Below are 27,855 nucleotides of genomic sequence, written 5' to 3'. Positions count from 1 at the left end.
GCAGTTATTATCCAACGCTAACCCTGACGCCGTCGTCATCAATCACCTCGCCATGAAGTGTAGCTACCCCTCTTTTGTCACGCAGGCAGTGTTTAATTACATTGATGTATATTGTTGAATAACAGATCCGCAGTACATTAAACACGCATCGCAACTAACAAAATTTTATTTACATACCACAGGAGTGACACCTAATCCGATGTGCGATTCGAATTGGCGCCGCTGTAAGGCTGGCGGGAACAGTACATCAAGAGCGGCGCAAAGGTCTTCTCTTATCGGAAATCAAAGCACTCGAGGTTTTTTTGCCTCCCGTGTTACCTTAACGTCGGTAGAAGGTGGCATAGTGCGCTTGATAAGCACCGGCATACGGGTGGAAACGTAGAGCTGGACAACAGGCGCAAAGGAACGTATCCCACGATGCGGACTTTATACCTCCTAGTGTGTCTGTGCATCGTCACTGCCAAGGCGGAACACGACGGAACAGCGGAATATACGAGAGGTAAGCTGTACATACGGCTGGTTTGGATCAGTAAATTGAAAGCGAATACAACAGATGTCGACATGGGCGCGGTCGGAGAAAGCGCGCCATTTGCATATAGCGCCATCTAAATTTGCCAACACAACGTTATGAATATTTTGGGAAGCAGTCATATTCCGGGGAAAGATGTATGTATCAAGAAAATTGAAATATGTAAGTCTCCAGGATATTGGACGCGACCTAAAAGTACCCCTCGTGAAGGCAGAGAATATTTCAGCTAAATCTAGTGATATTGAGCGCCAGTTGCTCTTTATCCTTCTAAAAAAAAGAAATAATCTGAATCCGAATATTAATTCAAATCCGGATCTCAACTGGTAATAATATCACTAATGTTCTCGTCACCTTTAGCAATGACTGGAAAACTAGGCTCTGTATCTCGGTAACTATGACTGGTTTTGTTTAATGTCGGTAACTCACTGCTGGCTACGTGCTGGCCAAGTTCACTACGACTGCCGTGTCGCACCCATCGCCAATTAGGGGTCCCGTTTTGACAAAGGGTGGTGCGTGGAGTACACCGGTTCCGGTAAGACAGCGGTGAGCTCGCCAGAACGCACATGGTACTATAGAAATGGCACTGCCGGATATTCAACCCCGTTCGCGGAGCAATACCGCGCTAAAAATGTATATTCCACGCGCGAAAGGAGACGTTGAGGACTATTGGTACCGTTCCAACAGGTTAAATTGTGGGTTCCAAGTGCAACGATACATCGAATTTATAACGGGGGGCGTAACGTCGAAATTACACGCGACTACTGTCGGCAAGGCGTCGCGGTGCGGAGCATGAGTATGAAATAGTACAGGGAATATTCTGTCGGTTTGCAGGCACTTTCTTATTTTTCAGGTCAATTATTTTTGGGGAACCCACACTATGTTCAATGACCCTTTAAATAGCTTTGTATGCTACCTTGTACATGGAATCGTGAATACTGCATGTTTAATACTGCATGTTTGGTTGAAGCAATTTCCTTTAGCGCACTCAAATGCTTCAGATGAGAACTCACTATATATTACTGAAAAACATAGTGACATGGAGAATCGGAGCATCGCTGCACTCAGTCTTACTGCGGAGGAAGAAATGTTACACGTAGCAAATCAAGTGTTTACCTGTGCCTTCTGTCCAGGGTTCAGAAAACACTGATCCAGACCTGCCCTGAGATGATGCGTGCTGAGATTCTACTTGCTGGTCTATTTCAGAAAGTGCCAACACAGTGTCCCCTCCACAGTAATCAGTTTGAATTTAAGGGCTATTTAGGATAATCATTCAACTACGTTAAGAATGACAAATCGACCAAAGCATTATGAGATACAGATACGAAGGTATTCAAAGTATTACCTCAGGGACCTCGTCCACTAATTTCTTCACGTGAGAGTTGTTGTGCAAGTGAGCTACCTGACAGTTCCTGTGCTAGTATGGGGGTCGGGTTGTGCACTGGATAGGATCGTCTCTCACTCCATGTAGAGGGCACGGCGCAGCAAAGTGATAAGTAACTTAATTTGAGAGAGAGTCAAAATGATTTTCGATGTGTTGTATTACATACATTATCTAGTAAAATGTATTAGATATGTCATTATACATGTCTATGACATGATCTACAGGACTGAAAGTATGTTTTGTTCCGAGAATGAGGACACATGCCACGGGTTTCCGTACGCATTTCCGTACCAGCATATGATGAGTGGAAGGGCGGCAGGGCAGATATTCTTGGAGTTGAGGCTTGCATGTAACTTGCACTGGATGCATATGGATTCTCAATCCGTTCTTTGGTACACTTAGAGGCATTGAATGCTGCAACAGGGGATAATCTCAATCAATAAGCACATGGCATCACATACCGTAGAATTTTCACAAATAATGCCAGTGTACTACAAATAAATGCCAAAGCTATACAAGCAATGCAACCTCGAGAGGTGTAATAAGCGCACAGATAAAACTACATTGGACGAAATTCGGACACACCATTTGTTACCTGATGAATGTGCGATGCAGGATGCACATTTACCTGACTGCTGTAGTCTAGACAGTAAACTTGGATGCGGAGGAATTTGTTTTGTATGGCCGTTAGATCCTGAAAGTTAGAAGGCTGCAGGATGCGGGAAGTACGAAAGTTATAATACAGTGAACCCTCGTTATTATGACCATGGTCGTTCCCGAAACTTTTGGTCATAATGCGGAATTGTCATATTAACGGGGGGGGGGATTTGCAGAGGTTTCACTGCATTGTTCCTCAGGAGTATGGTCGTAAAGCGCATATGTCAGATTATCGGGGGTCATATTAACGAGGGTTCACTGTAGTACATTCTGCCTGCTTGAGGCACTTATCAAAAGTTGTCAAATTCCTGACTGATAGCACACTGACCTTTCTTTTTTCGTGGCACTTTTGCTTCCCCAGAAGTGTCCTTTTTCGTGCTTTTCTTGTTTTCTTCTTAATCTCTCCGTCACTCTCAAAGTTTGAGGTTTCCTCTGCAGTAGAGGGCATGTCCAAGGCTTCATCCATGTCCTCTGAAATATAGCATTAAAAAGAAGGCTCTTGCTCCGACTGGTTGTGCCCGGGCACAAAAAAGTGGCACCTCTTACGAAGTCCAAAATCCAGCTCATACACGAACTGACCTGTACTATGAAGAATCCGAATGTGATGCATTGTTCACATGTCTTGAGGATGAGGATGAGTTCTCGGAAGCTTACAGAGTTCGCGCTTTGACACCCCTCTGTCCAGTGAGGAAATGATCCAGCAATGGTCTGGCCGACCCAGCATGACGAAACAATTAACATATGCACTGCTGTCTCGGAACTCTACAACGTGGTAGCTGGAATTAGATTGCTAGCATTGAAAAAGTACTGCAGTGAATTCTGACACAAACGAATATAGTACGTTGGTATATTAGTGTGAACAGGAACACATACAAGTGGCAGGGAACGCTCTACTAACAATGGAACGCACAAAAAAATTAGCACACAGCACTTTGTGGTTCTTCATCTGATAGTAATTATTGACTCAAAGTATACGCGTGCGCATTACATGCCACGAGTGCCAAAGTGAAACAATGGGAGAAAAAGCATCTTCCCACGGAAAGGATAGCACATCCCTATGCAGATAATGTCAGGAACGTTCAATGATGTGAGAGCGGAATTAAAGGTCAGCTATGCCGATATCCCAAGTAGTCGAAACGGTTGTGATATTCTGAAAGCCCACATCCAGCTCTCCCCAAAATGCACCTTCATTCGCTCAGTTCGGTACAGTACCGTGTCAAAAAAATATATAATTCATTCCGAAACACACATGGGCGCAGCCATTTTTATGACGTAGATGCACCCGAACGGGCATTGTGACGTGTACGAGTCTTCGTACTTGTCAGTGGATTTCAGCTACGGCTTCTCGCGGCTTCACGTATCTGTGCTTGAAGATGGCGGACAGCCGGATTCCACCGTTCGACGACAAGTAAACAGTGTAGCAGCTGCGAACTCATTCGCGAACCAACCTCTGCGCGATGTTGTGACTGGAATTCGTCGTTTGTGTTTTGTGAGCACGTACAATTTGTATCAAGTCGCGTCTGCGTTAGCCCCTTTACAGCGCTTGCACATTGTAGAGACTGACGTTTCGACAGCCGTGTTAGCAAGAAAATGCCGACAGCATTTTATTCCTGCGGGAAAAAATTGTACTATGTATTTGAGAAACCGCACACTGCTATGGGACAAGATTTACGTACGATTTATCAATGTGCAACAGCGTCGACGATGGTATGTAACGACGAGAGACGTAAAACGAAATACAAATCACATTTTAAACTTTTTGTGGGATTCTGTGCATTTTCCAGAAGCTTTCTTTGAATCACACCCCCACGCTGCGTTGTGTGGCACGCTACAAACTACTGCATTTTATGTCTAACATCTGGATATTGTTTGTAATGAGCAGCGTCGCACAAAAACATGCACACGAAAGCTCCAGTAGCCATGTGGTTGCACACTATGCAGACGCAAAAGAAGTACCAGAGCACATATTGCCACTTAGAAATTGTGTTTTTAGAAATGTGGTGTCTGAAGAGTTAGGGCATAGCATAGATCCTAGAAATCAGGTGCACCTTATCCTTCTGTAGAGTGCTCTTTCAATTCACAACTCAGCCCATGGGGTGTAAAAGTGTTAGAGGCAATTTTGTGACTTGTCGTCCTGGGTGACATCACTGGCCAGTCTCGGAATTAAATCCGTGCTCAGGAATTATTGTACAAATCACTTTGTATGTAGGACATGATAAGCAATATGTAAGTTGCAACCTTGTCTGCAGCATTCTCGATGGCCTCTTACCTTTACAGTTAGAGACACGTTACCAAACCATTTAAAAAGGGCACTCTTACAGGGGCCGTGTAACTTGAGTTTTTAATTTATAAAAATATAAGTATACAATATGTAATATGAAATTTATATAGAATAAAAAATAACATTTATAAAAATAAATAAAAAGGCTTCATGGAAGCAATCCGTTAGCATACCCATTGCACATGAAGCACAATTATATATGCTTGGGCATCATGTAATTAATCTTCTGAACCATATGTGTGGCTGCATACGAAATTTTTTATGCGCATGCTCTACCTTCCTCTTCCTACATGTGCACACAAATAACAGTGAATATATGTGGAGTGGCAAAAAGCAACGCTAGACTCTACCGTCATTGTGCCCCTTTAACTTTTCCACATTTATTTCTGGTGAACAGGGAATATCTCACTAGAAAAGAAGACATTTGTGCATTGTTTGGAAGCAAATAAATATATTTATTTACATTTTCCATCAATCAACAATGTTGTGACATGGTGCAAATATTAATGTCAACAAGGAAAGTACTTACAAATTATTCCTATGTGCTCAAATGCAGATATGACAATTCTGTTTTTGTACCTCACCACAGTACAGTTTCAAAATTAACAAACTGCACAGCATCAGCAATCTTAAAGTATCTCAAGAGGGGAATCACATAAAGCTCCAATAATAGACTGTGCAAACAAAGCTCCAAAAAACAAAGTACTTCAAAAAAAATCTGAATAATCGGTTGCCGTTGTGATATGTACTACTATGCACAGTTCATGAATGGAACATGTTACCTCATTGCATTGCCTCCATGTGAGCAGCTTTTTAGGTCGCCCTTTTCGTGTTTTTCTGTTGTCTTTTTTTTTGTTTTCTGTTTTTGCAACAGCAAGCATGGCCATAGTGAAACACAAGCAGCCAAGGACAGGATGAGACATCTGCAATGCGACTGCTAGCTCTAAACGGATATATTTATTAGCAGACTCTGGAATATACACATATATGCTGCTAAGCAAATAACAGACAAGAAAAAAAAGGGTTATATATCTTCCCCTCTCCTCATTCTATTTCACAGGCAGCCCTAGTATCATTCTGAGTGTGTCCGTGCGTTCCCTTTGAGATAACGTATCTCAGACAGAAGCAAATCCAACAGCGGACTGCTTACACATGCAACTGTCTTGAATTTCTCTAACCACTTGTTGTTTAACCGCTGCCTTGAGCTGTGTGTTCTGGAAATTTAGGCAGCATCCAGAGTTCCTGCAATGTGTTGCCATGTTTCTCGAGGGCATCAAAAGTCTGTCCTAGGCTGCCTGTGTTTTACTATGGCTCTCAGATACAAACTACCCCATTTCAATACAGTAGGAAACACAGATTTGTAAATAGCATTTGTTAATTGCACTGTACATACCCCCCCCCCCCCCCATATAAAGCATCATACTGGATACTACATCTTGTGCAATAATGTCAGGAACACAAAAAAGATAGATTTGAAACCACTCTTACGTCGTCGTAGTAGTATTTGTGTGAAACTATGCAATTCCTGTCCTGCAAATAATTTAAACCATATGTTTCATCTGCCAGCGTGATGATCCCCTGAAAAGCAATTCACACTTGGCGGGAACTACCGGTTCTGAAACCTATCCCTGACATGTGTAGCCATCAGGGAGGAAACCCAAGGGCTGCGGTGGAAAAGACAAACACACATGGGCTATGTTCTCACTGTGCATCAGCTGCTCTGGCTACTAAGAAGAACATGTTCCAAATTAATATAACATGGCTTGACATGATACGCCGGCGAAAGCTAACCAGTAAAATTAGTAGTTAAATGTACAATACGTAAACACTTGCCATAACATGACAGTTCCTTTCCTGCATTCATGCGCTACCATTCAACCCCCATAAACAGTGTACTGATTTTTTTTATAGCAGTACACGTCGTTTGACAGAACTTGAACAAGATTATATAGCACACGATAAAAGTACAGTGAACATAATGTGCAGAGAAAATGGCTAGGAAGCATGCGAGCTGGTGAAGATGATGCATATGTAAAACCTTGAGACTAGGGAACACACAGGGACGTGTTCGTGTCTGTCCCTTCGTGTTCCCTAGTTTTCGGGTTTTACATCATGCATAATGTGCAGCTTTCCATTCACGCTTAATGGCCGTAGCAGTAATGCATGAAGGCCACTGCTAAGTTGTGTTGAGAAACACCACTTTATGTTTGCCATGTCTAAATGAAACGTACCTGACCTGATCCAAATTAACCGCTCTGAGTCTGGAACACACAAAGAGAAAAACGCAACACACGCCACAACGCAACACACGCCACAACTTAACAGATAGGCAAATGAGCTGTGGCGAGCTCCACCTTGGGACAAAGTCAACAAGTAATTCACCAAAAGTCAATGAGCGCCTGAAATGCAACATCTCTGACTGGTAGCAGGACGGTCCACGTTCAATTCCTGGTGCTAGCCCTGACTGGCTTTTTCATGAATTCTTTGTTGAAGTTTCGATGTACTTGAGAACCATTCGTCAACCATTGTATCCTCATGAGGTGATGAGGGTTTGTCATCCCAAAGAGACTCCCTTTCTGGCATGTGTCCTTATGGATGCTCATCACTGCAGAAAAAAAAAGAAAAAAAAGAAAAAGCATTTAATGACAAGAAATGGATAGTCGTATTTACTGTATAATGATTGTGCACAACAGAAAGAAGACTTTCGCACAGAAGGATGTACTTGTTGAGGTCTAGCATCAAGTTACAAAATTCCAGAATATATGACATGTTGTAAGGTAGAGAATAAGTAGCGTTATTGAACAAGAAAGAACTGATGTTGTGAGGCTGGAACAACATAGAAGGGACAAATACATGCAAAGCCTCAATTTGCCTAAGAAATTAACGATGAAAGATGAAAGTCACTGAAAAGGTTAGCCAGCTGTAGGACTCGAAACCACATCTTCTGGATTGCCGGTCCAGGGCTCTACCAATTGAGCTAAGCTAACACGCCTTCCCAGTGACTTCCAGGGTGCGTCATCTGAAGTAGTGAAGAAGTGCGAAGTGAAGAAGTGCGTCATCAGATGACGAGTCTCTCCTTTACCCCCAATGTGAGAGGGTGAAAGAGCACACTATCACCGCTTGCGTCCTGGAAAATGATTGAAACAAAACAGAAAATGCAACCCATGCTAAGGGCAGTTCCGATAGCGTCACCCGATACATTTGTTTTTGTTTTGTTTCCGCAAGTTAGAGCTAATCTTCGACGCATGAGGAGGCACTGTGCTCCTTCACCCTCTCACACTGGGGGTGAAGGAAAGACACGTCTCCGAAGATGCGTAATGAACAAAATAAAGAAAAAAATGGTGTTCCTTCAAGAATTTTTTGCGGACGATCTACGAATGAATTTTTGTTCTAAAAACGGGTATGACATCGAGTGACCGAAGGGAACAGATGTTCCAATTGAGACAACTTCATAGCTTGTATAATTAAAAAAGTAAATTAACGATTGTTGGGTAATTAATCATTGGACGTCTGAGCAACAGATGGCCAAGAACGTCCGCCGGCCCAGAGACAATAGATGTGAAAACAGGATGTCTATCGCCCTTATAGTTTTTAATGAAAAAATCTGTATAAAAAAAAAGACACGCTATATATGCTATACAGTAGCATCAAGCGACGGACACGTCCATGCTTCACTTCACGGATCATTTGAAGCCAAGTCACTGCGCGAACACGTGAAAGAGCTGTCATTCTTGTTGGTGGCGAACACGTAAGTGTATCCTTCGCGTTTCATGCTGCAATAAACTACTTGTGGCGAATGCATTTAGGCCGGCAAGTAAGGGGGAACGCGACCTCGAAATGCAACACAGTACGATTAATACGCGTATATAAAACAATTTGCAAGTCGGAATTATGAGGAAAACGTCAACACTGTATAACGAGACAAGTTTGAAACAAATATTTGCAAATAACAGCATCAGACAATGCAAGGCGACGAGACGCGTATTCACATGTTTTCGTTCTTTTGGAATTCAATGCAACACACACGAATTATCCGCTTAGAAACGCTTACAAGCACATGCACATACCTGATCGAACGCTGAAGACACAATACTACAATACCAGTCGAAATTGCTACGTGAAACGCGTGTCGGCCGATGATCGAGTCGAGTGAAGCACAGAGATCAAGCGCATCCATGTCATGGCCACGGCAAGCAGCAAATGGCTGCAACCTTAGCTCCGCTCGGGATGATAACTTGCGGATGGATTATCCACTTATCCACTAGATGGAGCGCATATTTCAGATGCAATGCCCTACACCAGCATGTGGTCAGCAGCTACCCAGGGGTCTCAAATTCATACGCTTGTAGTGGAACGTCAAGGAGCTCCACCACCACCCTATACTGAAGTGGCTCCACTATCTTATTCGGAGCAGCAACGCGGTAGGGGTCGCGGGAGAATTAATACACTGGAATCTTTTGTTGGGCGTGGGTTAGCAACCAATGTGTATGACAATAAACAGTTACCTTTCGTTGGACGTGGACAGCGATCCACATTGTAAATAATTAATAAAATGCCTGCGTATTGCGATAAAAACAGTGCGCGGGTTCTGTGAAATGAATCGTTCAAAGATTTTTTATGATACTTTGTTGGGAGCTATATAGAGTAAAGGACATCGCGCTTTTTAAGCAACAAACAACTTTTCTAGCATCTTTATTGATTTTAGGTCATTAGCGGCGAGATTATTGGAAAACAGGGATGCAATGCTCTTCAGTCATTTGCCTTTCACCAACAATGGCGCCAGGATACAACAATACTCGCCACACCTTGGAGAATACAGGCTCTGAATACAGACATCATTATAGTCGTCCACGATGAGACATTTCAGCTGGGGTTCGAAGGGTGGCAATCCGAAACAATCAGAGTAAATCATTTTATCCTTCATTTTCGTTCGGAGAATCCAGTGCTCCCCGGCTTGCTCTCGTCGATCAGTACTGATCAACGAGAGCAAGCCGGGGAGCACTGGGCCTCAAGTCCTGACGCGCTTGATCGAACCACGACCGCGTTGATACTGTCGAGGGTGTGAGAATGATGTCCACGAATAAGAGCAGGAGCGTGACCCTGGATTAGCGCGATGCTCGAGCAAGAGATCAAGAGGCTTTTAAAATACGACTGGACTTCGGCACTCTACACATTGTTTGGCATACTACTCTCTTCGGCGGAATAATCGTGGTCAACACGTGTTGAGCATGATTATTCCCGGTCGACCCAACACGGGCACACGGTCGTCTCGAGCATATACACCACTCTAGAGTGCCGAAGTCCAGTCGTATTTTAAAAGTCTCTCGATGTCTTGCTGGATCATCGCGCTAATCTAGGGTAGCGCTCCTGTTCTTATACGTGGACAGGATTCTCACACTCACGGACAGTACCAATGCGGTCGTGGTTCGGTCAAGGCGCGTCGGAACTTGAGGTGCAGACGAACGTTCCCATGTCTGCTTGGCGACAGGTGGACGGAGGATTGATCGCGATCCAGGTCGTAGTAGAGTAGGAACATGTTTCCAACGTAGCGGTCGTATTCGTAGGAGCCGTGCTTCTCGCACTGTTGATCCAACAGGTTGAAATGGCTACGGTGGTTCAGGTTATTGTTGAAGTCGAACGTGTCGATTCGCTGCGTCCTGCGGTGAGCGTTGCCGATTCAATGTCGCAGTTCACAAATCGGTAAGGGTTGCAATTGAGTGCTCCCCGGGAGGCCAGGGTGGGCACGAATGCAACCACCGCCTCAGATGGTATCTTCTCGGGAAATACATCTTCCAGCCATGCATCCAGTTTACCAACTGGTAGTGAACGAATACGTGATTCTTTTCTGGCCAGTGCGTAGAGAGCCTTGCGCTGCTGCAACTCGGTTTCGTGCATGAGGAATAGACTGAGAGACACATTGATTTTCTGTATGTGTAAGCAGGGTGTCGAACCGGAACCGAACCGAACCCAAAACCGGAGCTGAACCGGAATTTTTTCACGAAAGGGAACTGAATCGCTATATTTTCACCGGCCCGAAACCGAACCTGAACCGGAACTAATGAAAAATAGTGTTCCGAACCGGTTGCAGAAACGATCGAGTGCTCTTCTGTTTTACCTTTGGATGCGAAGGCTCTACCTGGGCACGAACGCATCGCGCTCATATGGACAACACGATGAGTCGGCACTGCTTTGCATATTTCATATTACACAGCACAACTTAGCGAGGGATGTCGCCAGTGCGAATTCACGAGTTCTTGAAATTCTGCAAAAGACCTGCAACGTAGTGCCACTCAGGTGTTGTTCTTGTTCGCAATCTTTTACTTGCGCTTCCTCTTTAGCAGTTTCCTCACGTAAACAATTTAGCAATAACAACAAAAATGATGTAGCAAAACACACTACCAAGTACCAGACGCTGTTTGCTCGTCGCCTTCTTCCATTCTCCTCTAAGGCCGGTGCCGGAGTGCGATATCAAGCAAGAATTAAGCGAACCGCTAAATATTGACCATAAACACCAAGATTCACTTATTTAGCTGACTAGCATATTACCTTTACAATGCCACGAATAATCATATACAGGGTGTGCACAGATAAACCTGACCGGCATTTGCACACGTAACTCGTTGTCTACTTACCTGAGGAACTTACGGTGGCGCACGATAGCGTATTTACGCGTGCGAAAGCTACAAAAAAGTCCTGGAAGCCATAATCAGAGTTAAAAAAGTTAGCAGAGCGCGGAAACGTCGGCTTTCATGCATTTGAGTAGGGTAACATGAGGGTCTCAGGTGAGTTGTGTGCTTTTTTTTTTGTAGCTTTCGCACGCATAAATACTCCACCGTGCGCCACCGGAAGTTCCTCAGGCAAGTAGACAACGAGCTACATGTGCAAATACCGGTTAGATTCATCTGCACACACCCTGTATGTCGACATCGAAATACCGTCGATCTATAGCGTTCCTGTTTTTAACGTCTGTGGCGGGGCCTTGCACATGCGAAGGCGGTAGCTACCGGAAAGAAGCGCGCCGACGGAACAAACACGAAAGGCATTAATGGGTGAGTGGGTTCCTCAGTTATTCAAATACGCCCCTGTAAGGGCCGCGCAAAGCCGTCATCGCTGCTGCGGTCATTCTTTGATTATCGGTTACAGCTCGTCAAAAAGAAATACGTTGCGATTTTGTAGTGGTAGGCTGCGACCTGTGTCGTCGCAGATAGAGACGGTGAATGCGGAAATTTCGAATGGACTGAGTTAAAGTACTGAACAGGAAGAAAGGTGAAACTCAGTTTTTCTTTCGTTCGATCGTGAACGAATAGAATTAATTTTAGTATCAGATGACGCCACTTCCCACGATTCCCGCTACGGATGGCTTGAAGAGATCCGTGTATATCATAATGCAGTTAATGGAAAGATCTATGGTCACCTCGTCGATGCGTGTATAATTTTCGGTAAATACGTTTTTCTGCACCGAAATCCGGTAGGTACAAAAGTAATCAGATGATGTATTCGACACATTTTCTCGCATGCTCAGCCAGCACCTCCTCGCCCACACATCGCACACGAAGGGAGCATCGGGTTGCAGACGCTCATTGACGACGCTGACGAGAGCTTTGGGTGTTTCGTAATAATTTTGTGCAAGTGAAATGCACAGAGTTTCCGCCTCTCAAGTGTTTACGTGAACGCGGTACATCTTCACTATGGGATTACACGTGATGTACATTCGGGATACTTCAACGTGGATGCGCTTCACCTGAATGAGACCGAGGAACTTGGTTGACAAGTTGAAAATCGCTAATAGAGATAGCAAGTAAGTGTTGTCTTTGTGTTCCACCACTGATTCTGTATCGTTCGTCGCTCCGAAGAATTCAGTGAATGTGAGGTAATTAGCGATCCGGGTTCCAAAATTAGATCGTTATTGATAAGTATCACTTGGTGAACTCGCATATAAAGGCTCTTTCCCCCAGAAGCGGTAGCACGTTTGGAACTGGGCGTACTCTGCCACCCTCGAGATCTTCTCCATGGATGTCGACGATTCCAAAAGGGAGATGCAGTGGTCTATGTCGCGGATGTGGTCGGGTTCATCACCAACTCCGAAGGGATGGCCTAGTATGGACAGACTCTTAGTTTAAGTTTTCCGGGCAGTGACACCACATCGTGTAGCATATTTGGACCTCGGCAAGAAGGAAAGGGGGAGGCTAGCGAAGAGTCGACATTTGTAACATTTTACTGAGAAATACAACAAAAGCAACAGTACTGGCGTGGTACATATCTGTCGGACTCCTGCGAAGTCGGGTGCTGGGTGGATCCAGTGGAACGGTCGACGATGACGGGTCATGACACTCTTGCGCTGGTGGTATCTTTGATGTATGGAAACGTCCACAGTCGCACACGCCACCAGTGCGATGTTCCCACTTAGTCCATCGCATCGCAGTGTCCGCACACACAAAGTTCGGAGCTGGCACCACGGCTTCAGCCATCCTTACTTCATGGCCACACCTTGCCAACTGCCCTCTTAATCCCCCTACGCTCCCAGAGTTTTTTTTCTTTTCTTTCTCCTCCTATGTTTTTAACACTTGTTCCATGTGTGGTGCCTTAGCGTCTTAGCGTTAGGTTCCTCGGGGGAGGAAGGCATAGTGCGCGAAGATAGGTTTCCCATTACACACCTCGGGAAGATATTGTGGATACGCACAGGCACAACGTGCTTTTCCCTTAAACGATCCCACGGTCGGCCCAAGTCGACTGAGTTATTGGTCCTACCAGCCGTAAGCCGAAGACTCTGGATCACTTGTACAATGGCCTCCGTAAACGGTCGCCCCCACACATACACTTTCTGCCAAACACTTGGGGGGAGCCAGACAACGGTCTGTTGCCCTATTTTTGGAGTGAGATGGTAGACGATCATGACAGTCTAATGATTAATTTCACCGAGCACACGCACGATGGTAGCTTAAACACGAAGTGATCTTCGTCGTAAGTCCACTCTATTCCATATTCGGGGAATATTTTATTCAATAGCGTGTCTGTATCTTCGAACGTGAGCTGTTTCGTTTGCTTATTCTCCATTGATAGTGTTATCAGATTATCCGGTGCTTCGTTCAGGGAGCTTTTGCATACTTTTGTAGGTAGAGTATCTTCTAAATTATTTGGAATGTCTCATCATATTCTGTGTGAGTACTGTCTTGCGACATATGGGCGCGTCGGAGATGAGAATTCGAGCGTGGTGCTGGAACTGCATGCGCATCATGGAACAACTTGTGGAGACTGTCTAGCAGCGTGTGATGCAACTTTCTTTTCATCCACCGACGTCATAGCTCCTACCGCGATTGATGATTATCCCCAGGACTCTTGTTTGTTCCTAACATATTTCCTGAAGCTCACTCAGTGATTGCTCCGTGTAAGCCGTTAGGCACTCATCCAAGACTTCACGTATGATGTCCTGCCACTTGTTTCTGGTGTAACAGGAGCCCGATATGTGGCAACACATCTCGACGAAGTTCTCTTGCTCGTGTGGCTCACCAAAGTGGAACCACGTGAAGTCGATTCACCTGAGTTTTGCTCCCTGGTGGCGCTCTAACGAGGTCAGTTTGGACATCAAAGAGGCCAATCAGCAGGCTTAGAAGGAGCCAATCAGCGCGAAGTGGATGGAGCCGACCAATCGGCGATTAGTAGGTTTAAAGGGAGTGGAGCTATGCCTAACCAATCAGCATGCCAACCAAGACTATTATCTAGATAGCTGGCCCTCCCTGGCGCGTCCCGCCCACCCGGAGCGCGCCAATGGGAGGACGTGTGTGCGGCGTCGGCTGAGTGCCATCTGGCGGCAGAGGTTCGAACGTAGACGGGGACGTGCTTTTGGCGATGCTACATCCACTGGGCCGTTCCATCCACCACGGCCCTGAGTTGGCCCGTGAGATGGCGCTGCTCGATCTGTGTGAACCTAGGGACGCGCGTTCCTTGGGACCGCGAAAATGGTCGGCGATAAGTACTGAGTCATGATCCCATTTCTGTCTTTTTTTCTTTTTCTGTTTTCGTGAAATGAATTGACGGATTTTGACGGCTCCTGTGTTCGCCTGTTTTTGCTTTTAATAAACGTTTCATGATCGGCGTCCTTCAGCGATGCCCGCGTTTGTTTGTTTGTTTGTTTTTGCTTTTAATGAACGTTTTATGATGGCTTGATTCATTACCTCTTGTTGCGCGCGGACTATGAACATACAACAAGTTTTCGGCGTCCTTGAGCGATGACCGTGTTTGTTTGTTTGTTTGTTCGTTCGTTGTTTTTGCTTTTAATGAACGTTTTATGATGGCTGGATTCATTGCCTGTTAGGCGCGGACTTCGAATGGCGCGTTTGCAGCGTCCTTGGGCGATGCCCGCGTTTGTTTTATTAAATATATGGAATACGCGTTGTTAGAGTGATCTTGATAAGACGTCCGCGGAATCGTTGCGCCCGTGTTTGGGTGATAGTAGGGCGTTCTTTGGCGTGTGTGTGTGTGCCTTCCCTTTTATTGAACAGGTCATGCGATCCGTGTGCGATGTGCTGTGGACCGGGACACGGCCAGTGAGAGGTATACCCAGTTTTTGTTTCTTTGTCGTTTCGTGGGACAATGCGTCATTATGGACTGTTTCCCTGTGCGTTTTTTCTCTGTTTCATACCCCCTTTTTGTCTTCACTGCGTCATGCAACACGTGTTGTTACGAAAGGAATTTGATGAGATGCCATGCCCCTGCCGTTTTTGTGTGTATGTTTAGATAATGCCGACAGAAGACTCTGGTTCTTGTCCCCTTTTACTGAACATGATGCCACACATGTTGTTACAGAAGGACTTTGACGAGACGCCCAGGCCGTTTTTGTGCGTATGTTTGGTAATGCTGGCTAATGACGAAAGAATACTACTTTTTTGGTGGTTTCTTTCATCAAACTTTTGGTGGCATCGTACCGCTGTCAATCGACTGGGCACGCATCATCTTTCTACGTGAAACCAGGAAACGCATGCAACTGATCACAGCAAGCTGCAAAATTAATGCAGATTACATTTATTGCAAGGAACTGCATGGACAGGCTTTTGTTGGCGATGACAACAGTACGTGTGGTCGAGGGCAGTCCTCTGAAACCCGTGCCGTAATGCCTCGGTAGTGGAGTACATTGTTGGTTTTATATGCTGTAGCATATCATGATGCGTGACATGGCATCAGACTGTCATTTTGTAGGATTAATGACACTGATCAATGTTGGACGACTAACAAGGCAGCAATAGCAAACCCAATCCTATATGCAAGAACAGGAGTGGATGGTTCCTTGACATTTCATCGAACGTCGTTTGGTCGAAAGGCGTTTGATCGAACGCGGGACATTTGGTCGAAAGCCATTTGATCGAAAGCCGTTTGATCGAAACGGCAGCGGTCGTTTGATCGATTCTTTTTTTATTGGTTCGCTTGTAGCGTTGATGTAACAAAAAACAAAAACAAAAACAAAAGAAAGCGTCAGTCCTAGATGCTGTTATCCTAAGGTATATTTAACTCTGTGTATACGCTTGCCCATAAACACATTTCTCATCCTAACCTACTTCTTCGCATCCAGAAAGCGGTCCAACGACCTTGGTTGTTCACCTTCTCCCGTTCGACAACTTGATAGGTTTTTCCTCCCTGACAGATAGTGACTAAACATGGCATACATGCCTTTCACCCCTTGTCCCCCAACACTTTGTCAAATAATACCTGATGTCAATTGTCAAATAATAAACCACTTTGACAAATAAATAAATAAATGACATTCTTGAATGGTTTATTCGTGTCGAACGTGGACAAATTTTAACAATGTATTATTAATGTTTGTACTCAATAACAGACATTGTATAGGAGAAAGAACAGTTTTAGTTTATTTACTTTGTGCCTATGTGCAAGTGAATCTAAATTTGGTTCTTGCAACATACATGGAACCGAAGAAGTCCCTCGAAACCCAGACAATATAAGCCCAGGGGAGCTGATCTTTGTACTTTGTCTACTTTTCCCTTCTGTATTTTTTTTTTTTATTGCGTGCATGTGTAGGGATCTCAGACTGCAGATGCATACTCTAACACAGTGTTTCCCAAAGTGTGGTCCGCGGACCCCTGGGGGTCCCCGATAGTGTCTGTGGGGGTCCGCGACCGTCTCTCACATTTCAGTGAGGATTTTCGTCCCCATAAACACGCGCTCGTACATGCTGCCCGATTTCTAAACACCCAGAACTTCCAAAATTGCTACAAGCATGCTTCAACGGCTAGCTTCTAATTTGTGATAGAAAAGTCCTGCAATGCACGTTTGTTCGCGTCATACACATACAAAGAAGAAACCAAGTCCGGAATCGTTTCTGAAGCTGTATCGAAAGCACGCAGCAGCTGACGAGGTTGCTGGTTATGCACTGGCTAGCATGGGAAATACAGTGCGTCAGATCGTTTTGCATAGGGCAGTGTACCGCCTCAGCGGCGGCAAATCGCCCACCCCATCACCATCCAATGTATGTGTGTGTGTGTGTGCTTCGAGTGCGAACTGACTGAGAGTGTTCCTGTATTTAGCGCATTTTATATTTAGCAGGCTGCGGACCTCTTGCAGCGATGGTGGCACTACAGATGATACCTCTGTTTTGTATTATGAATCTTGAGAGTTGACAAGCAGTGCACCATTGAAGAAAAAGTATGGAGTGGCGTAGCAGTGTGTTATCTTGGCTCGAAACGGAGCAGAAAAACATGCTATTGCGTTGCAAGCGGTTAATCGGTGTCTTCTGCGCCACCAGGCATGAACTACACACAAATGTAATTTCGTTCCTTGTTATACCCTGTCGCGCATATTAAACGCAGTCTGCAACGCAGTGTACACAGCGCGTATCCCGGTATATTTGTGTGTGGGGGGGGGGGGGGGGGGGCGTGAATTGGTTCTCATCGCTTCCGGGGGTCCGTCACCGCCAAAAGTTTGGGAAACGCTGCTCTAACAAAGGTTGAACTAAGGTTTTATATGGCTGTTAATTTAATATTATTATTTTGTACCATGACGAAACTTCCTTCTTAGCATCCACAGACTTCGAGTGGCTTTCGCGCACATATGGCTATCCCATTTCAGATGGTTCCCTTTAAATTTGTTGCTAGCAATGAAAAGGGTGCCCAGAAGAGGCACAGACTATCGGCTGCTCGCAATCTGAGGCCATTTGCTTCAATATGTGTCCTACGGTTCGCCTGATTCTTCCGCATTGTTCTATTCAGATGTGCTGTTCGTGAATGACAAAGGTCTGCAAATAACCAGAGGTTTCCCCTGTTTAGCTAAAAAAAACAAAAAGAACAAGTAGAGGACACTGATTGCTTGCTTCCGTATGCTCGAGTCAAAAGTTACAGAAGAGAGGTGCTAAGGACACGCTGCGAGCTTTGAACTCCCTTCGAACAAATGTCTTTCCAACAAACGGCGTCAACCAACCGTCTTTCGATCAAACGGCTTTCGACCAAGCAGCGTTTGACCAAGCGGCGTTCGACCGGACACCGGAGTGAAATATACGGAATGGCCCGATATGGATCACGCGTCGCATGCCGATATCCCGTATGCCGAGCCCCCCACCCGTTTTATAACCACCGGCTTAGCGCCGATATCACGATGTTGGAAATCAGTGCTTTGTCGGCGAATAAGTGAGTGACAGAGGACGAAGCATCAGAGATAAAACGTGAAATTTAATTCAGTTCACTTCCCCGCGCGCAAACAGCTTTGATGTCATGCATCAGCTTCAGCCATAGCTATATACAGGGTGTTTCAAAAAACGTGTCATTCGCACTTTATAAAAAAAACGGGGCGACGGAAAAATATGGGGTAAACGGCATTTGTGTGGCAACTGAATTTGCCATCTTGCAAAAATATTTTAATTTGATTTTAATTCAAATAAATCGAATTTCTTTAATTGAACTCCAACATTTCCCAAGTCAACCTAACGTTTTTTTTACAGAATTAGAGAGCCCGCAACGAACTTAGTCAGATCAACCAGGAAATCCGCTCGATATTGCAAATGGAACTGCCCAAAAAAAGTCCCGAAATTGAGGCTTCAAAGTTTCGCGTATTCAACGGCGCACGAAATCAGAGGCGAAGATTCGTGGAGACCAGGACTTGCTCCTGCCCCCATGAAAGATAGAAGGCAAAAAAAAACAGGGCGGGAAAAAAGAGGCGGAATCATTTTTGTTTGCCGCTTATCAACATATGGTGGAATGCCACCCGCCTTGTTATCGGCGCGTCTTGTGGTGCACGCGGGTACGGCGATAAACTGTTCTAGCTTCATGGGGGCAGGAGCATGTCCTGCCCAACGCGCATCTTTGCGACTGATTTGATGCGCTGTTGAATACCCGAAACTCTGAAGCCTCAATTTGAGGACTTTTTTTGGTCAATTCCCTTTCCAATATCGAGCGGATTTCTTGGTGGTTCTGACTAAGTTCGCTACGGGCTCTCTAATTCTGTAAAAAAAAAAAAAAAAAAAACATAGGTTGACTTGGGAAATTTTGAAGTTCAATTAAAGAAATTCAATTCATTTTAATTAAAATCAAATGAAAATATTTTTGCAATATGGCAAATTCAGTTGCCACACAAACGCCGTTTACCCAGTATTTTTCCGTCGCCCCGTTTTTTTATCAAGTCCGAATGACACGTTTTTTGAAACACCCTGTATAGGTTGGCACACTGCTAACGCATGTGCTTTGCTACATTCAGGATATGATTGCGCGATTGTTGCGAATATTTGCATTGTTGCGACTGCGAAGAACTGCAAAACACGCCTTCGCCAAGAACCTAAAGTGCCGATAAACAGATTCTAACATAACAACAACAATAACAATGTCTAAAATGCTAATACGCCAATTCTAACGTCTATAATACCCACACAATAATTCTAACATGATCTAACGTCTAAAATGCCAGCAGACTAATTCTAATCGACCTAACATCTAGTATATAGTATAATAGTATAGTAATAATAATATAGTAAGTATATAGTAATAGTATAGTATAATAGTGCATATCCCTCTTGTATCATGAAGCGTAGCAATGTATATATCACTCCTCATAGCCTCATAGCTCATAGATTGTAAATGGAGGCGCTGTCCATGTACTGACCGTTCCACGTCGTATTAAATTTTCCTACAACAGTAAACATCTAAAATGTTGGCAAATTGATTCTAACGGTGAGCAGTTGTCGGACGGGAATTGTCTGGTGAGGAACTGTCCGGTGGCGTTCCATGAAACGGCATTCGAAAAATGGCGTCGATGAAACATCGTTCGACAAACCGGCGTTCGATGAAATGGGCGGACACCCGATATGCTTGCATTGCTTTTCTCAGTGTGCTGTGGTATGCAAGAGGCAAATAGGTGCATCGCAAACTAACGAAATCATAACAGACATCAGTCCAGCGTCCTTACGGTCCAGTAGGTACATCAAATGTACTACAGGAACTCACGGCAACAGGACATTGGAAGGAGTTATAAAGTTTGAGATAGGACGAGCTTAGAGAGAACACAACTAGGCACGTGCTATACTTGAGCATACAATGGAACCAAGAATTCGTTCTCCTCTTTCCTCATAAGCCGTTCTGACCTCTTATCTTTGCACAACGAACTTTTTGTCACTGAACTTTGTGTTGTGAAGTCCGTCTTTGGGTCGCTCAATGAATGCGGATTATTCTCCTACAAGGGGAAAAGAGGGTCAAAACGCCGAAAATGGAAGGTGGTTTACGCGGAACCGGCGCTTTCTTTGTTTCAGTATCTCTTCAGCTTCTAGACCTTGGCAGCGTAGCGAATTGTAGTCCATGGTTGCCGGTCTGAACTGATGACTTGCAATGGCGTATATGCCCCGCAATGTTCTTGAACATTCCGTCCCACACAGTCGGAAGATAGGAATGTCAGGCCATTAGGTAGCGTATTACACAGAGTTAAATATTCCTTAGGATAACAGCATCTAGGACTGACGCTTTCTTTTGTTTTTCTTCTTGTTTTTTGTTACATCAACGCTACCAGCGAACCAATAAAAAAAATCGATCAAATGACAGCTGCCGTTTCGATCAAACGGCGTTCGATGAAATGGCTTTCGATCAAACGCCTTTCAACCAAACGGCGTTTGATGAAATGCCCCTGAACTATCTATCCTATGACAGTCGGATGTCATTTTGCTTGAGCACGCATCATGATATGCTACAGCATATAAAAACAACAGTGTACTCCACTGCCAAGGCATTACGGCACGGGTTTCAAAGGACCGCCCTCGAGCACACGTACTGTTGTCATCGCCAACAAAAGCCTGTCCATGCAGTTCCTTGCAATGAATGTCACCTGCATTAATTTTGCAGCCTGCTGTGGTCACTTGCATGCGTCTCCTGGTTTCACATAGAAAGATGATGTGCGCCCAGTCGATTGACAGCGGTACGGTGCCACCAAAAAAAAAGTAGTCTTCTTTTGTCATTAGCCAGCATTACCAAACATACGCACAAAAACGGCCTGGGCGTCTCGTCAAAGTCCTTCTGTAACAACATGTGTGGCATCATGTTCAGTAAAAGGGGGAAAAGAACCAGTGTCTTCTGTCGGCATTATCTAAACATACGCACAAAAACGGCACGGGCATGGCATCTCATCAAATTCCTTTTTTAACAGCATGTGTCACATGATGCAGTGTAGACAAAAAGGGGGTATGAAACAGAGAAAAAAAACGCAGAGGGAAACAGTCCATAATGACGCATTGTGGCGCGAAACGACAAAGAAACAAAAACGGCGTATACCTCTCACCGGCAGTGTCCCGGTCCATAGCGCATTGCACACGAATCGCATGACATGCTCAATAAAAGGGAAGGCACACACACACACGCCAAAGAATGCACATCCTCCCATTGGCGCGCACCGAGTGGGCGGGGCGCTCGAGGGAGAGGGAAAATCTGAGGCCAGCTCTCTAGAGAATAGTCCCAACCAGTTAGTGGGCTGAGAATGGACCAATAAACCTGAAGGGCCAAGCTCGCTAATTACCATAAAGGGGCGCAGCCACGATCTGTAAGCTTATCGCGGGCAAATCAGTGAGTGCGGAGCTGCCTGATTAGCATAAAGGGGCGGAGCTATGGTTGACAAATCAGATGGCTTGGAATTCGCTTGTGTTGCATTAGAACTCGATTCTGGCTTAGAATTGAATTACAATTCGCTTCTGTTGGATTAGAGAAAACTATTGGCTATATGACTTCTAACTATACTACTTGTGTTATTCTGGTGCAGCTTTAAAAAAGCTTCATCTGGGAAACAAATGAATTCCAAGCGCCAAACAGTTCCTGCTAGAAAGTACGTTTACCAAATTATACCATAAAAAGTTATGCAAAAATCCCTAGCCACGGAGTACGGATGCAAGCACTTCTGTCAATAGGAAACATGACGCAGGAACATGAAGTTTACATCTTTTCAACAAGCTACTGGCCTCCTCGAAGAGCTCTAAACAGAACTCCGACCAGTCTTCCCTTCTCGCTCACCATTATTTCATCCTCTGATATTAAACTCTTTGAAGTGAGGTAGGGTCTTGTAGCTACTATGGGGAATCATCCCATGCCATCATCACTTTTTCATTATTTATCGTTGTTGTTGTTATATTAATAAAAACAAAGCTATGAGAATTCTAGTTAATAATCTGGTAAATTTAAAAAATACCGAAACAATAGTATGATTTTTTAAAAAAACGTGGTAGGGTGCTGATAGGACCGAAAGGGGGTGTGAAACAGAGAAAAAAAAAACGCAGAGGACACAGTCCATAATGACGCATTGTGCCGCGAAACGACAAAGAAACAAAAACGGGGTATACCTCTCACCGGCAGTGTCCCGGTCCATAGCGCATCGCACACGAATCGCATGACATGCTCAATAAAAGGGAAGGCACACACACACGCCAAAGAATCCCCTACTATCACCCAAACATAGGATAGGACCGAATGGTTACATTCCAAAATGAGCACAGAACAAGGCACTGCCATACGATAAATGAAATCAAATGTGCTAACATGAATGTGAGATTTACCGGATTAAGAGATTTATCATTTTGGTGTAGTTTAGCAAAATGTCTTGTAACTATGTGTACTCTCTTCTATCAGTTTCTCAAACTTTTTGTTTACGTTCACTTTTACGTATTTTTTCCCTTCTGAAATCCCGTTAATGGCTAACGAATGAAAGAGCTGTGATTCCCAGTAAAGGATGCTTCAGAAGTATTTATAAACTGTTGCAGTATATCGTTACAATGCTATTTCTCTTGCGGCTTGACCACGTTTGAATAAGACACAGCAGTTTATATTTCAGACGAAAAAGGAGATGATGTATCCCCGTCCCCTACGCCAGGCAAACCTGCATTCACGACGCCAGGTAACCAAATTCGACATGTTCGAATGGACACACCCCAATTTTCATTTCATTTTGGTGTAGTTTAGCAAAATGTCTTGTAACTATGTGTACTCTCTTCTATCAATTTCTCAAACTTTTTGTTTACGTTCACTTTTACGTATTTTTTCCCTTCTGAAATCCCGTTAATGGCTAACGAATGAAAGAGCTGTGATTTCCAGTAAAGGATGCTTCAGAAGTATCTATAAACTGTTGCAGTATATCGTTGCAATGCTATTTCTCTTGCGGCTTGACCACGTTTGAATAAGGCACAGCAGTTTATATTTCAGACGAAAAAGAAAATGATGTATCGCCGACCCCTGCGCCAAGCAAACCCGCATTCACGACGCCAGGTAACCCAATTCGACATGTTCGAATGGACACACCCCGAATTTTCATTTCATTTTGGTGTAGTTTAGCAAAATGTCTTGTAACTATGTGTACTCTCTTCTATCAATTTCTCAAACTTTTTGTTTACGTTCACTTTTACGTATATTTTCCCTTCTGAAATCCCGTTAATGGCTAACGAATGAAAGAGCTGTGATTTCTAGTAAACGATGCTTCAGAAGTATCTATAAACTGTTGCAGTATATCGTTACAATGCTATTTCTCTTGCGGCTTGACCACGTTTGAATAAGGCACAGCAGTTTATATTTCAGACGAAAAAGGAGATGATGTATCGCCGCCCCTTAGGCCAGGCCAACCTGCATTCACGACGCCAGGTAACCAAATTCGACATGTTCGAATGGACCCACCCCGAATTTTCATTTCATTTTGGTGTAGTTTAGCAAAATGTCTTGTAACTATGTGTACTCTCTTCTATCAATTTCTCAATATTTTTGTTTACGTTCACTTTTACGTATTTTTTCCCTTCTGAAATCCCGTTATTGGCTAACGAAAGAAAGAGCTGTGATTTCTAGTAAACGATGCTTCAGAAGTATCTATAAACTCTTGAAGTATATGGTTACAATGCTATTTCTCTTGCGGCTTGACCACGTTTGAATAAGATACAGCAGTTTATATTTCAGACGAAAAAGGAGATGATGTATCGCCGCCCCTTAGGCCAGGCCAACCTGCATTCACGACGCCAGGTAACCAAATTCGACATGTTCGAATGGACCCACCCCGAATTTTCATTTCATTTTGGTGTAGTTTAGCAAAATGTCTTGTAACTATGTGTACTCTCTTCTATCAATTTCTCAATCTTTTTGTTTACGTTCACTTTTACGTATTTTTTTCCCTTCTGAAATCCCGTTATTGGCTAACGAATGAAAGAGCTGTGATTTCCAGTAAGCGGTGCTTCAGAAGTATCTATAAACTGTTGCAGTATATCGTTACAATGCTATTTCTCTTGCGGCTTGACCACGTTTGAATAAGACACAGCAGTTTATATGTCAGACGAAAAAGGAGATGATGTATCGCCGACCCCGGCGCCAAGCAAACCCGCATTCACGACGCCAGGTAACCCAATTCGACATGTTCGAATGGACACACCCCGAATTTTCATTTCATTTTGTTGTAGTTTAGCAAAATGTCTTGTAACTATGTGTACTCTCTTCTATCAATTTCTCAAAGTTTTTGTCTACGTTCACTTTTACGTATATTTTCCCTTCTGAAATCCCGTTAATGGCTAACGAATGAAAGAGCTGTGATTTCCAGTAAAGGATGCTTCAGAAGTACCGTAATTTCACGCGTATAAGCCGCACCGCAGATAAGCCGCAGGACGCGGTTTTAGGAACATTTTGAAAATTTCTTGGCAGATAAGCCGCGGGCAATACGAAACGACTGATTTGTCCGACAAAGGAGACCATTATGAAGGCCATAAACCCTGTAGTCCATACTCCAGGGTCGGCATAGTGTACAACAAAGGAGGTCAGTTCTAGAGTTCTACCAAGATCGGATTGTGCCCTTGTTGGGCGTTTTTCGTGGATTGATGGGTCAGTGGTCTTCCAGAAGACGCGAATCAGTGTCACCACTTTCGTTAAATCTGCTTGCATGGGGAATGCACCAGGGATCAATCTACTCCAATGTGGACCCGCCCCTGTTAAGCACTGTTCGTGCATCGGCAGGGCAGTGCTGTTCCAGAGACAATGTCGGCCCTTTCGTTAAAAAAGGCGTATGGGGAAAATACCAGGGTACAATAGTCATCACATAAGCCGCACCGCTGGATAAGCCGCAGAGCGCCCGTGAGAAAAAAAATCGCGCTTAAGCCGCGGCTAATACGTGTGAAATTACGGTATATATAAACTGTTGCAGTATATCGTTACAATGCTATTTCTCTTGCGACTTGACCACGTTTGAATAAGACACAGCAGTTTATATTTCAGACGAAAAAGGAGATGATGTATCGCCGTCCCCTACGCCAGGCAAGCCTGCATTCACGACGCCAGGTAACCAAATGCGACATGTTCGAAGGGACACACCCCGAATTTTCATTTCATTTTGGTGTAGTTTAGCAAAATGTCTTGTAACTATGTGTACTCTCTTCTATCAATTTCTCAAACTTTTTGTTTACGTTCACTTTTACGTATTTTTTCCCTTCTGAAATCCCGTTATTGGCTAACGAAAGAAAGAGCTGTGATTTCTAGTAAACGATGCTTCAGAAGTATCTATAAACTCTTGAAGTATATGGTTACAATGCTATTTCTCTTGCGGCTTGACCACGTTTGAATAAGACACAGCAGTTTATATTTCAGACGAAAAAGGAGATGATGTATCGCCGCCCCTTAGGCCAGGCCAACCTGCATTCACGACGCCAGGTAACCAAATTCGACATGTTCGAATGGACCCACCCCGAATTTTCATTTCATTTTGGTGTAGTTTAGCAAAATGTCTTGTAACTATGTGTACTCTCTTCTATCAATTTCTCAATATTTTTGTTTACGTTCACTTTTACGTATTTTTTCCCTTCTGAAATCCCGTTATTGGCTAACGAAAGAAAGAGCTGTGATTTCTAGTAAACGATGCTTCAGAAGTATCTATAAACTCTTGAAGTATATGGTTACAATGCTATTTCTCTTGCGGCTTGACCACGTTTGAATAAGACACAGCAGTTTATATTTCAGACGAAAAAGGAGATGATGTATCGCCGCCCCTTAGGCCAGGCCAACCTGCATTCACGACGCCAGGTAACCAAATTCGACATGTTCGAATGGACCCACCCCGAATTTTCATTTCATTTTGGTGTAGTTTAGCAAAATGTCTTGTAACTATGTGTACTCTCTTCTATCAATTTCTCAATCTTTTTGTTTACGTTCACTTTTACGTATTTTTTTCCCTTCTGAAATCCCGTTATTGGCTAACGAATGAAAGAGCTGTGATTTCCAGTAAACGGTGCTTCAAAAGTATCTATAAACTGTTGCAGTATATCGTTACAATGCTATTTCTCTTGCGGCTTGACCACGTTTGAATAAGACACAGCAGTTTATATGTCAGACGAAAAAGGAGATGATGTATCGCCGACCCCGGCGCCAAGCAAACCCGCATTCACGACGCCAGGTAACCCAATTCGACATGTTCGAATGGACACACCCCGAATTTTCATTTCATTTTGTTGTAGTTTAGCAAAATGTCTTGTAACTATGTGTACTCTCTTCTATCAATTTCTCAAAGTTTTGTCTAGGTTCACTTTTACGTATATTTTCCCTTCTGAAATCCCGTTAATGGCTAACGAATGAAAGAGCTGTGATTTCCAGTAAAGGATGCTTCAGAAGCACCGTAATTTCACGCGTATAAGCCGCACCGCAGATAAGCCGCAGGACGCGGTTTTAGGAACATTTTGAAAATTTCTTGGCAGATAAGCCGCGGGCAATACGAAACGACTGATTTGTCCGACAAAGGAGACCATTATGAAGGCCATAAACCCTGTAGTCCATACTCCAGGGTCGGCATAGTGTACAACAAAGGAGGTCAGTTCTAGAGTTCTACCAAGATCGGATTGTGCCCTTGTTGGGCGTTTTTCGTGGATTGATGGGTCAGTGGTCTTCCAGAAGACGCGAATCAGTGTCACCACTTTCGTTAAATCTGCTTGCATGGGGGAATGCACCAGGGATCAATCTACTCCAATGTGGACCCGCCCCTGTTAAGCACTGTTCGTGCATCGGCAGGGCAGTGCTGTTCCAGAGACAATGTCGGCCCTTTCGTTAAAAAAGGCGTATGGGGAAAATACCAGGGTACAATAGTCATCACATAAGCCGCACCGCTGGATAAGCCGCAGAGCGCCCGTGAGAAAAAAAATCGCGCTTAAGCCGCGGCTAATACGTGTGAAATTACGGTATATATAAACTGTTGCAGTATATCGTTACAATGCTATTTCTCTTGCGACTTGACCACGTTTGAATAAGACACAGCAGTTTATATTTCAGACGAAAAAGGAGATGATGTATCGCCGTCCCCTACGCCAGGCAAGCCTGCATTCACGACGCCAGGTAACCAAATGCGACATGTTCGAAGGGACACACCCCGAATTTTCATTTCATTTTGGTGTAGTTTAGCAAAATGTCTTGTAACTATGTGTACTCTCTTCTATCAATTTCTCAAACTTTTTGTTTACGTTCACTTTTACGTATTTTTTCCCTTCTGAAATCCCGTTATTGGCTAACGAAAGAAAGAGCTGTGATTTCTAGTAAACGATGCTTC

The 27,855-nt window shown here is 44.1% G+C and overlaps 1 protein-coding gene across 1 annotated transcript; it reads left to right on the top strand.

Moving 5' to 3' along the window:
* Positions 1–274: 274 nt before the first annotated feature.
* On the top strand, positions 275–26,616 carry LOC135384414 (basic salivary proline-rich protein 3-like). Its single transcript, XM_064613616.1, has 8 exons — positions 275–499; positions 23,140–23,202; positions 23,508–23,570; positions 23,865–23,939; positions 24,234–24,308; positions 25,545–25,607; positions 25,914–25,976; positions 26,582–26,616. The coding sequence occupies exons 1-8, from the start codon at positions 418–420 to the stop codon at positions 26,614–26,616; spliced, it is 519 nt and encodes a 172-aa protein (XP_064469686.1). The 5' UTR covers positions 275–417.
* Positions 26,617–27,855: the final 1,239 nt, after the last annotated feature.

This window comes from Ornithodoros turicata, chromosome 2, assembly GCF_037126465.1.
Source record: "Ornithodoros turicata isolate Travis chromosome 2, ASM3712646v1, whole genome shotgun sequence".
NCBI lineage: Eukaryota > Metazoa > Arthropoda > Arachnida > Ixodida > Argasidae > Ornithodoros > Ornithodoros turicata.
The sequence above is the reverse complement of the archived record's forward strand: the minus strand, read 5'-3'. Positions and strand labels throughout refer to the sequence as shown.

Coding starts and splice junctions, on each gene's coding strand:
- LOC135384414 (XM_064613616.1), top strand. CDS start 418: ATGCGGACTTTATACCTCCTAGTGTGTCTGTGCATCGTCACTGCCAAG. Junction 500..23,139: donor AACAGCGGAATATACGAGAG/GTAAGCTGTACA, acceptor TTTATATTTCAG/ACGAAAAAGGAGATGATGTA. Junction 23,940..24,233: donor ACCTGCATTCACGACGCCAG/GTAACCAAATTC, acceptor AAGATACAGCAG/TTTATATTTCAGACGAAAAA.